This window comes from Bubalus bubalis, chromosome 16 (assembly GCF_019923935.1).
Source record: "Bubalus bubalis isolate 160015118507 breed Murrah chromosome 16, NDDB_SH_1, whole genome shotgun sequence".
Lineage (NCBI taxonomy): Eukaryota > Metazoa > Chordata > Mammalia > Artiodactyla > Bovidae > Bubalus > Bubalus bubalis.
In genome coordinates this window covers 56352336-56364713 of record NC_059172.1, presented here as the reverse complement: position 1 = coordinate 56364713, position 12378 = coordinate 56352336, and the positions used below count along the sequence as shown (strand labels likewise).

Genomic DNA, 12378 nt, shown 5'->3' with positions numbered 1-12378 from the left:
GACCAAAGGAAACAATGTGTACGTAAGTGAGAATTTTCTGCACAGAGCCACAGTCCCCTGAGCTGTGTAGGGGAGATGCAGATAGAACCCACTCCTCCACTGAACTGAACGGGCCTAGTGAGAAATTCTAAACCAACAAGTGTTAGGCACACCTGGTATGCATTGTAAATAATGTAGAATAATTAATTATATCCTGGTCCTTACCCCCAGAAAGCCTGGAAAGGCAAGTTTATCCCAGGTGAAGCTGTCAGAGAATAGTAAACAGTAAGTAATACATTATTAAAGAGAAATAAACAGAAAGGCAGAGCATTAAATAAAAACTTACATACTCACCCTCATTATTGGTAAGCTGTGATCTTAAGAACTGAATGGTGTACTCTGCATATCCCCAAGAAAGTGACAGACTCAAAACTGCTCAGTACTGTTTTCCCCTGTAACTCTCTGTACAGATATTATATGATGATATGATGTTTTGATTCCTCATGTGGAGAAAAACAGTTATAAATTTGGGAGTAAAGTTTTCTGCTTGCTCAGTTTGCTTTCTGCCCTATTCATAGGATGAAGAATCCCCACCTAAGGGCCAAACTGGCTGAGGTGTTGGAAGCAGTGATGCCCCACATGGATCAGACCCCAAATCCTTTAGTATCCAGTGTCTTCCATCGGAAACGTGTGTTCTGCAACTTTCCCTATGCATCCCACCTTGCAGAAGCTCTCATCAAGGTCTTTGTAGACATTGAGTTTACAGGTAAAGCAATCTAGAACCAAGAAACTAATGCATTGCTTAATCAGTTTTTAAATGGAAAATACCATAAGCCATCATTTACTGAATATCTACCATGTGCTACCTTGATGCTAAGTGCTTTTTTCACAGTGTTTCCTTGTCACCACCTTGTCAGAATTTCCTTGTCAAAAATACAGGAAAGTTTTACTGTATTATCCCTGTTTCCCTGTGAAGACATGGATACTCAAAAAAGATTATTTGTTTATGTCATACAACTAAGTGGTAGAATCAGATCTATCTCACTTTAAAAAAGAAAGACATATACTCTTAATAACTTTACTATATTTTTTGATGAACTTCCCTGGTGGCTCAGACAGTAAAGTGTCCGCCTACAATGTGGGAGACCAGGTTCAATCCCTGGGTTGGGAAGATTCCCCTGGAGAATTAAATGGCAACCCACTCCAGTACTCTTGCCTGGAAAATCCCATGGATGGAGAATTCTGGTAGTCTACAGTCCATGGGGTCGCAAAGAGTCAGACATGACTGATGGCTATCCAATTAAAACCTGAGTCTGTATATTTTTATTGCCTCAAAATTACAGAATGGTGAAGAGTAAGACAGTGTGCTGATTGACATACTCTTTTACCTTGTCCAGACAGTCTTAACTCTCCTACTTTGTTAGATTAAGAATAACAGCAGGAAACATTGCCTAATTTCTCTCATGGCCTTTTGAGCTCTAACCTTGAGATGCTGTGTTTGAGTTAAGCATTACCCCATCTCAACCAGTAAACAAGATAGCAAAGCAGTTATTTAAGACCCCTTTAAAGGGAATGTCCTACCATCCGGTGATAAATACAGTTAACATTAAAGAGATAATTTAGCATTTTACTGACTGCTTTTCTGTATTAGAATGCGGACTTTGTTACTTGCTCACCTCTGAGACTTCGTTTCCTCATTTATAAAATGGGGTTGAAGTGATGATTGAGATAGTGTATGTAAATTTTAATTATATATATATACATATATATATATAAGAAGTTGCACAATGAACACTGCAATTATTTTATGGCCACTACAACTCTTTGGTTGTAATACTAGAGGATGAATTATAAAATAATTATTTATTTGGCTGCTCAAGGTCTTAGTTGTGGCTTGCAGGATCTTCAGTCTTTGTTGTGGCGTGTGGAATCTTTAGTTGCAGCATGCAAACTCTTAATTGAGGCATGTGGGATCTAGTTCCCTGACCAAGGAATGAACCTGGGCCCCCTGCCTTGAGAATGCAGTCTTAGCAGTGGGCCACCAGGGAAATCCCAAGGGTGAATTATAATAACTTTTATTTTCTGAGAAAGTAGAAGTTGAAAAAGATTTAAGAGACTTGCATTAAGTGGACCCAGAAGGAAAACCGAAGTCTTCTGACTCCAAATCCCACACTCCTCCTTTATTATTATGACCCAGCCTGTAGAGCTCTAGTGGTACCTTTGGCATGTCAAAAGCTGTACAAGCCTCAGATTTTCAGCTCCTGGCCTGATTTTTCAGAGTAATCAGGACCCAGTTGGCCCCAGAGCTGGGATGTTATCCATGAAGAATGTGGGGATTACTTTAGTGGCCCATACTGCACGTGGCTGTCACTGCCACAATGGCTAGCTCAGAGGCCTCATTCAGAGTCAGATAAGCACTCTATGTTTGGATGTGAAAGCATTTGTTTCCCTTGGCTTTTATTTTGCAGCGCAGTCCTCATCCTTTTCTGAGGTCTATATCCTTTATATCTGTCTCCCTCTTGTTCTATCGATAAGGAAATAAGTAAACACTTGGCTACAACTCTAGATCTTTCTAAACTCCCAGGACTGGCTTTACCAGTATCCTTAACACATTCAGAATTTTCTAAAAATGGCTACACATAGACATAGTGCTTCCCCAGTGGCTCAGAGATAAAGAATCCACCTGCCAGTGCAGGAGACACAGGTTCAGACCCTGGGTCAGGAAGATCCCTTGGAGAGAGAAATGTCAACCCACTCCATCTTTCTTGCCTGGGAAATCCTATGGACAGAAGAGCCTGGTGGGCTACAGTCTGTGGGGTCACAAAGAGTTAGATAGGATTGATATCCGTCTGTCTGCACATAGACATAAGCTCGTATTCTTTCTCTAATGGCACTGGCTTTGCTGATGTTTTGCTCTACCTTACTCCAGGAGACCCCCATCAGTTTGAGCAGAAGTTTAATTACCGCCGCCCCATGTATCCCATCCTCAAGTACATGTGGGGAACAGATATCTATCGAGAGAGCATTAAGGTGAGAGTGTTTTTGGTGAAAACAAAACTGAGTTATCTTCACTGCAGATAAGCCCCATTGGGTTGTGATTCAAGACTAAACTGGTTTTCTCTTGGGCTGGGTCTTACAGGATTTGGCTGACTATGCCTCTAAGAATTTAGAAGCCATGAATCCCCCACTTTTCCTCCGCTTTCTTAACCTGCTAATGAATGATGCCATCTTCCTTCTGGATGAAGCCATACAGGTAAAACAAACAGATTTAACTGCTCTTATACCATCATACATACTTTTTACCTCTTAGTCATAACAGAGCAATCCTCATGCCCCAAGTACCTGTCTTGGACACCAAAATTTTGAAAGTAGTAATGTACTGCCAACCTTGCCGTTTTAATTTGATAGATATTCTTCCATTAGAGACCAAGATCAAGGGTCATCGAAGCCTTACGAGCTAGGATGAGATTTTGGCAGAGTGGAAAAGAAAGTGTGAAAGAAAGGCCAGACTGGCCCAACTAATCAGTCCAGCACTACAGAAAGAAATCAGAGAATCTTCATTCAGTTAGTGACTTTCAGCTTTCTTCCATTGCAGGACATTGGTAACAGTGACCAACTAAAGCAATGATCCTTACCCCTCTTTCCTAAAAGACTCTGACTTTTATGCCACTATTTGAAAAAAGTCTCTGGTTTGGGTAAATTTTTTCACATAGAGACTCCAAATCATCAGTATTTTTCGTTTGTGCACTGCTTCCCAAATCTTTAGCTCTATCTGAAACATGAGTTTTACTACATACACCAGAGGCCACTCAGCTCCTTCAGCTTAACCATCTCTTATGGAGCTGCTACTTGCTCCTATAAAAATTCCCTTTATCTGCAACAGATGTAAGACAGGGCAGTGACCCAGAGGGAGACAGAGCAGGTAAGTCATGAGGGTAGCCTGTCAGATAGATAGCCCACACTGGCCTCATGTTGATTAGTGGTCTCCCAGTAACTTGTATTTAAATTGTGAAAAAATGCTCCTGCTTTGATCATAATCCCATACTTGAAGATTTTTAGATCTGTTGCCTTAGAAAACAAGTCCTATAATAAATAGACCTTTCTCGGCAAAAGCTGTATAACAGAACAGATGACACAGATGGCATCTCCATGGGACTATAAGCATAACATGCTTGCTGCAACAGCAAGAGTGATGAGAAATAGAGGGTTTTAAATATTTATGGTTCTCCTTCCAGACATCTTGCATATTTGATAGAGCTTTGTTTTTTCTTTTCTTTTTTTTTTTTCAACTAAAGATAGATAACTTTTAATGTAAGCAAAATGTTACAAAATTTTTTAAAATTAAAGTCATCATCTGATTTTCACAACACATGTACAGAAATTTGCAAACTTTCTGTACAGAGAAGTATAACCTCTACTCTTGAGCGAGGCGTTCAATGACACGTCGATAATCTTCCACGAGTTCCTGAAAGCTTTCTTCCAGCTGTTCATGTTGCATGCTTATTTCTATCTGGTTCATCTGGTTTGTCCGTTCTTCCGGTCTGAGACATTTTCTCATTTTAGCAAGATCTCTCTGTTTTTTCTTGTATGGGCTAATTAGTCTTCTTTTAATATCCAGTCTATAGCTTCTGTATTGTTCAGCATCACTCATGTCAGTTACCAGTAGTCGAAGAATTTCATAAACCCGTCTAGCATGTTGCTTATTTATTTTGAACTTCTGTTGAGCCTCTATTGCCATATCTTCACTGAATCCTAACTTTTCCCGGGAAAAACAGGGCAAATCTTGACAAACTTCACAAGCACCAAGTCTCTCAATTTCACATAGCTTTTGGATGGATCTTCCGCTGTAATATCAAGAACAGAAGGAGATGCAATGTAGTATCTATGAACTGTTTCAAGTAGTTGAGCACCATGGCCTTGACCTTGAAATGGAGTCAATATCAGCATTTGACTTACACGTGGCCGGGTTTTGTCTGGGTACACATAGTAATTATAGACTGTCATGTAGCCTACGGTCGCAAAGAGTGTAGCTCCATCCTTATACTTCTCAAATACTAGAAAGTAGTGCCATCTTTCATCATCCACGTCAATAAAGCTAGCAGTTTCAATAAACCACATCAAAAAGGTCTGAAGCCTTTCATGATATTCTCGAAAGCCTCTACATGTCATGTCAGCCTTATAAATCTGAAAGGTAAAGTTTTCTCCTCCTGTTGGACTGAGAACAGAGTATGTGTGAAGTAAGGTTCCAAATGGCTTGAAATCAGCTTCTTTTTCCAGCAACGAAAGAAAATCATTCGTGTTTGTGCAAAATCCAGGTGGAATGATTTGTCTAATTTTCCCCTCAACATCATCTGCCTCTACACAAAGTTCTCATCAACTTTAGATGCATATTCCACACGGAACATTGTTGATAGGCTATCAGCAATATAATATAACAAGATCTTCAGACCCTTGTAACCAAAAGCAGTTTCATCATCCCCAAAGAGTTGATGGGTATACTCAGGAAAGAAAGTTCTAATGTCATTCTCAAGATCTTCAGGAAAACGAACTAATTTCAGTTCAATTGCTGTGTTGGTGTTACATTTGTACTCAGCCAGTTTCTTCTCAACTGCACTCTTGTATTCAACCAAAAACTTCTCCATAGCACCAAATCCTAAGAAACAGGATTTTAAAAAGACTAGTTGGAAGTGATTTAATTAATCAAACCCGCCATTTCCGAGCTGCGAGCACCCCGAGCTTTGTTTTTTCATAAGCAGTTTTGGGGGGTGGTTTTGTTTTCCTTCTTTCAGGACGGGGTCAGCCTTTTTTCCCTGTAGCCTGTTTGCTTTTATCAATGTTTCATATACTGTTTATCCTCCTTTCTGTTTCATAGACTATAATATTTCCAGGGGAATAACCCATTACTCTCCCCAGACTGAAACAATGTTTCCACAGTTTCTTTTTAAAAAAATTTTTTAAAGGCTGTGCCATGCGGCATGTAGGATCTTAGTTTCCAAACCAGGAACCCATGGAAGCACAGAACCTTAAACAATGGACCACCAGGGAAATCTCTCCACAATTTCTTTTTAAACTTAATAAAGCCTCCTGTCTCTTCTGTAGTCCTTGGTTTTCCCAGCTTAGTGGACTAGATTTTAAATAGGACCTCTTACATATCATCTTCCTTTCAATACGCTTTGTCCTCTGATCCATTCCACCTCTGCTTTCTGTAGTATTTGAGCAAGATAAAGATTCAGCAAATTGAGAAGGACCGAGGTGAATGGGACAATCTGACTCCAGAAGCCCGAAGAGAGAAGGAGGCTGGCCTACAGATGTTTGGACAGTTAGCACGTTTCCATAACATCATGTCCAATGAAACAATCGGTACCCTCGCGTTTCTGACATCAGGTAAAGACACAACACACTGCTTTCCCCAAAAATGCAGTGGTTAAGATCTGCTTCAGTTGAGGGATCAGCCCCACTGAGGCTCTGGTGACCATATCCTCCTCCACAGTCTGAGAGGAAGTGAATCACTAGAGAAGCTTCAGAAAGAATGTTGCCCATTGTTGACATGGAAATGAGGAAATGGTCACCCTCACACAGCTGCCAGAAAGCATAAGTTAGTGTCATTTTTCTTGAGGACAACATAGCCATATAAATATATCTGGGGGTGTTTGTGTTAACTTGAAAAAATATCCTTGAACTCTGGTTAAATGTGGTAGATCAGAGACATAAAATTTATCTCCACTCCCTCTGTAGCTCCACTATTCAGTTCAGTAGCCACTCACAACATGAGTCTGTCAAGCATTTAAACTGCAGCTAATCAGAAATGAGCTGTGCTGTAAGTAGAAAATACACACTGCAAAACTTTGTATCTAAAAGTAAAAACTTCCATTAATAATTTATATTGGTTATATATGAAATGGGGGCATCCCTGATGGCTCTGATGGTAAAGAATCGCCCTGCAATGCAGGAGACCTGCGTTGGGAATATCCCCTGGAGAATCCCACTCCAGTATTCTTGCCTGGAAAATTGTGGACAGAGGAGCCTGGCGGGCTACAATCCATGAGGTCACAGAGTTAGACATAACTGAGTGACTAAGCACACACACACACACGAAATGACAACCAAGGATCACCAGGCATTTGAGAAAATCCTCTTAACACAAATAATAGCTGAAAACACCTTCAGATATCTTTAGAAGTCTCAGAGGGATGAAAGAAGATACAGCATACCTAAGACAAGGACAAAGAGGCAATACCAGAGATTATCCAAAGAACAAGTTGAAGAAATACAACTTAAGAAATTTTGAAAAGTCAGTAGGACAGTTAGAAAATAAATTCAAGGAACTCTTCAATGAAAGCAGAACAGGAAAAAAAAAAAAAGGTGGAAATTAGAAGAGAAAGAAGAAAATATCAATCTAGAAAGTCTCAAAAGAGAAAAATGAAAGGGAGTGAAGAAATAATACCCTCCAAATTCCCCAAAACTAAGAGGTTCTAAATCAAAAGGAGCCCCCAAGTGCCCAACACAGGGAATCTTTAAGACCCCCACACTAAGGTATATCATTGAGGTATTTTAGAAAATCAGGGTAAAGAGATCTTAAAAGGTCCCCGAGAAAAATCAGGTAATGTGCAATGGTTTAAGCGTCAAAATGTCTTCGAATATCACAACAGTGACATTTGAAGCTGTAACACAGTTCTGATGGAAAATTATCTTTTCAGCCTAGAATTCTATAGCCAGCAAACCGTCAGTCCTGTTTGAGGGTAAATGTAAGGAAATTTTCAGAGGTGACGATATCAAATTTACTTCAGTGTACCCTTTCTTGAGAAGCTACAGAGAGATAAACATACTCCGTCAAAATGAAGGAGGAAAGTGGAATCTCATAAGAGAGATGCAAAGGAAGTTCCCAGGCTGATGGTGGAGGTAGCTTGTGTGACCACCACACTATAGGCCTATAAAATTGGAGTCCAGATTGGAGTGATGAATGGAAACTTCGAAAAAACATCTCTAAAAACTGTTTTTTAGAATTCTGCATTTCTGGTGGAGAATTTAGAAAGATTTAATGATAGGTACTCTGAAAGTAAGCAAAAAAATGATTAAAATTTTTATTAAAAGTATACCCACTCAGCTCACTAGAGAGGAAATGGCAACCCACTCCAATATTCTTGCCTAGAGAATCCTGTGGACAGAGGAGCCTGGTGGGCTGCTGTCCATAGGCTTGCACAGAGTCGGACATGACTGAAGCAACTCAGCATGCATGCCTGCCTTGGAGAAGGAAATGGCAACCCACTCCAGTATTCTTGCCTGGAGAATCCCAGGGACAGAGGAGCCTGGTGGGCTGCCGTCTATGGGGTCGCACAGAGTCAGACACCACCCCAGTGACTTAGCAGTAGCAGCACTGTCCGCTGAAACAAGTTACAGAACAAAGAGGCCTCTACCCCAGTTCCCAAGAAGTATCTTGAGTGTGAAGTCTCTGAGTTGGGAGTTGTTAGGGGAAACACATTGACTGAACTGCCTACCCTGGCCAGGCACCATAGTAGCGATTAGCGTGAGTTATTTTATGACAGGAGGTCCTGGTAAGGAGCATGGAACTAAACGACCACCAACCGGAAGAATTTGAGAAAGGTCAAAAGGAGATGCCACGTGCCCTACCCCCTCCAAGAATCCTTCTCCCTGGCATCCATCTTGGCTAAGCAATGCATGTGCCACCAGGAAGGACCCTGAGTCAGAATGATGGGCCAGAGAAAACCCAGGAACTAATCTCATCACCATAAAACCTGAGACTGTGAGCCACATGGCAGAGCAGCCGTCCTGGGTTCCCTTACCCTCCTGCTCTCCGCCCATGCACCCCTTTCCAAGTATCTTGCTAGATCAGCAAAAAAAAAGGTATGTATGTATATATGTGTGTGTATATATATATATATATTTATTATTATTATTATTACTTTATATAATTTTTAGAATACTGTGTGGCTCTGTTGTAAGTGATATTTTCACACTCTTAATGAAAAATCTAAATTATTTCTCCAAAGATCTGTTTATATATTAGGGAAATTTATATTAGGAGAAGAGGGACAAGAATATGAACTAAACTCTCACCAGTAGTAGAGTCAGTATATAATGACTAAAATGGAAAAATTAAGAACCAGCAATACTAAACAAGCTGTACTCTACTTGGCTTGTTGCACTTGGCATGTATGTAATTATTTTGGAATTAGTGACCTAGCAGTCAGTTTCTTACAAATTCGTTATAGGATATAATAAGTCTAAAAGGTGTATGTATACACACTGAAGTTCATTAATTAGTATAATACTTTTAGCAGGAAAATATTTAAAACAATCATAATATCCAGCAACAAAGACAGAGTAAATAAATAATTCATGGTGCAATCATATTGGTGGTTGTTGCTGCTGCTGCTGCTAAGTCGCTTCAGTCGTGTCCGACTCTGTGCGACCCCACAGCCCACCAGGCTCCCCCATCCCTGGGACTCTCCAGGCAAGAAGACTGGAGTGGGTTGCCATTTTCTTCTTCAATGCATGAAAGTGAAACGTGAAAGTGAAGTCGCTCAGTTGTGTCCGACTCTTCGTGACCCCATGGGCTGCAGCCCACCAGGCTCCTCCATCCATGGGATTTTCCAGGCAAGAGTACTGGAGTGGGGTGCCATTAAGGGTATAAATCATCACTGTCCTGTAGCACCTTATATGATTGTTGTTTATTTGCTATGTCATGTCCAACTCTTTACTGCCAATGTAGCCAACAAGGCTCCTCTGTCCATGGAATTTCCCAGCCAAGAATACTAGAGTAGGTTGCCATTTCCTTTTCCAGGGGATCTTCCCAACCCAGGGATCAAACTCACCTCTCCTGCTTAGGAGGCAGATTCTTTTCCACTGAGCCACCTGGGAAGCCGACTTTATGTGATAGAAATGTGTAACTCTGTACTGTCCAATACCACCGCTACTGGCCACACGTGACCATTGAACACTTGCTATGTGGCTAGTGTACCTGAGAAACTGGAGTGTTCTACTTAGTTGTGGTTAATTTAAATAGCCACATGTGGCTCGTGGCTGCCATGTTGGACAGCACAGGAACCTATAAATGTAAGATATTTATGATACTGTTAATGAAAAAAGAGTATATATAACATGATAATCACTTTGTTTTAAAAATGTATATGTGTGTAAATATGGACAGAAAAGCTAGGACATATTAGCAAAATGTAACTAGTGTTTACTCTGAGTGGTTGTTTTTGTATTTTGTTTGCTTTGCTTATCTAATATTTTCTAATATTACTGCAGTGAAAATGTATTTCAAAAAAAGCAGTCCCCAGAGGTCTCTAAGTAAAACTCTATGCCATGCTATGCTAAGTCACTTCAGTCGTGTCCGACTCTGTGTGACCCCCTAGATGGCAGCCACCAGGCTCCCCTGTCCCTGGGATTCTCCAGGCCAGAACACTGGAGTGGGTTGCCATTTCCTTCTCCAATGCATGAAAGTGAAAAGTGAAAGCGAAGTCGCTCAGTCGTGTCCAACTCTTAGAGACCCCATGGACTGCAGCCTACCAGGCTCCTCCATCCATGGGATTTTCCAGGCAAAAGTACTTGAGTGGGGTGCCATTGCCTTCTCCGAGTAAAACTCTAGGACACAGTAAATTGAAGATTTCTAGTGGATTGGGTTTTCACAGGCTTTGGCTTTTTTTCCAGAGATCAAGTCCCTCTTTGTGCATCCTTTCCTGGCCGAGCGCATCATCTCCATGCTGAACTACTTCCTGCAGCACCTGGTTGGCCCCAAGATGGGGGCCTTAAAAGTCAAGGATTTCAGTGAATTTGACTTCAAACCCCAGCAGCTCGTTTCAGATATCTGCACCATCTACTTAAATCTTGGGTACCTAAAATTTAAATGGGGCAGGCCAGAGGGTTTGCTCATGTTTTAACTGGGGGTTTTACTAATAGAATGAAATAACTAGCTGGTAATTATGTGGAAGTAGAAAAGATTTGTTTCTAGTTGGCTGACTAAGTAGTCTTCTGCAGTTTTAAATCATGAGATTTCGTATGACCTGTGGGATGTTATTTAGAATTTCCAGTATTCTGCCTTGATCTGTTCAAAGATAAACTTTACTAATTGTTTCATTGTTTGGAAAAGCAGTACTTTTCTTTTTTTTTTTAAACCAGTATATTTTTATGGTCACCGGATACTTAATAAGACTTCCTTCCTAAAAATTAGAAGAGATCATTCTATAACAAAAGAACATTCATGATACCTAAGTGATGGGGAACTTTGTTCCTCAAGCCCTCCGTTATTGCCCTCTTTGATCTACCCTCTGATGCTTAGTTTCTTTCTGATTCTGACCTTCCAGGGATGAGGAGAATTTCTGTGCCACTGTGCCCAAGGATGGCCGTTCCTATTCCCCAACTCTCTTTGCACAGACAGTCCGAGTCCTGAAGAAAATAAATAAGCCTGGGAATATGATTGTAGCTTTCAGCAACTTAGCAGAGAGAATCAAGGTGAGGAGGATAATTTGCTTATTAACATGTTCAATAAAAATCATGTTGTCAACTCAGCTGTTTTGCTTTTTACCCAACTTTATGGGGGAAAAGCATTGTATTGAGAAAATATAAATGAATGAATCCTCCTGGCCAGTCGATAAGTAAAACGACCATATTCTTTAATAGTAATATTCTTTTCAATATGAAGGGGAGCACAGAAAAATAAGCTTCTGCTAAAAGAATTAACAGATTTTTAATAGGTTGTTTTTATGAAAACTTCTCTGTACAAGGTTACCAATAGATTTGAAAATCTGTGATATTAACGCAGAACTTTTTAGAATAGAATTCAAGATTAGTAGTTTCTAGTCATTGATTTTTATTGATTTTTCTCTGTTCTCTGTAAATGGCTTATATAGGAATAGCCATACATTTTAAACATTAAAATACTATATTGTACTCAGCTAATTCCTTTGGTGGAAGCAGCTTCATTAACAATTACGAAAAAGGAAAAATTATGGCAGAGTCTAATGGAAAACCTTCCTAATTGATAACAGTCTTCCCTTCATTGAGTTACTTTTTTATTGAATTGGGCTTCATCTTTGCCTAGAGCTTAGGTAGATGGATCCCTGAGGAGCTAGCGTCATGAAGGAATCAAATGCTGAAGGCACTTTTAAATTCCTACACCTGTTTGTACCTAAAACCAGAAACTGCTTTTCATACACACACTGCATGAATGGCTCTGTAATTATGCAAATAAGAACCCCTGCAACCTCGCATCCCCTTACAACAGAGCTGTTGTCGGAAGTATGGATGTTGTCTGTGGTGTTTTGTTTTGTTTTGTTCCCTGTTAACACTTAAACTCATTTCCAGTCATGACCACTAGCAGCTGAGCCAAACTGAAGATTCAGAGTTGGGGCTAAATGTTAAATTTGCTCCTATAAT

At 40.2% G+C, this 12378-nt stretch overlaps 2 protein-coding genes across 3 annotated transcripts in view; one reads left to right on the top strand and one right to left on the bottom strand.

Annotated features, from left to right (window-relative positions):
• UBE4A (ubiquitination factor E4A) overlaps window positions 1–12378 on the top strand; it is a 42611-nt gene that overhangs the window by 25276 nt on the left and 4957 nt on the right. For both annotated transcript variants that reach the window (XM_006044695.4, XM_025266809.3), the window contains 6 exons: window positions 558–745; window positions 2909–3009; window positions 3119–3232; window positions 6189–6363; window positions 10654–10834; window positions 11307–11454. In XM_006044695.4, the coding sequence (XP_006044757.1) occupies window positions 558–745; window positions 2909–3009; window positions 3119–3232; window positions 6189–6363; window positions 10654–10834; window positions 11307–11454 (907 nt within the window). The remainder of the gene's footprint in view (window positions 1–557; window positions 746–2908; window positions 3010–3118; window positions 3233–6188; window positions 6364–10653; window positions 10835–11306; window positions 11455–12378) is intronic.
• Window positions 4287–5733, bottom strand: LOC102415835 (histone acetyltransferase type B catalytic subunit-like). Its single transcript, XM_025266810.3, is given in 4 exon segments — window positions 4287–4770; window positions 4773–5345; window positions 5348–5632; window positions 5686–5733. Coding segments are annotated over 4 exon segments (1242 nt in total). The 5' UTR covers window positions 5693–5733; the 3' UTR covers window positions 4287–4393.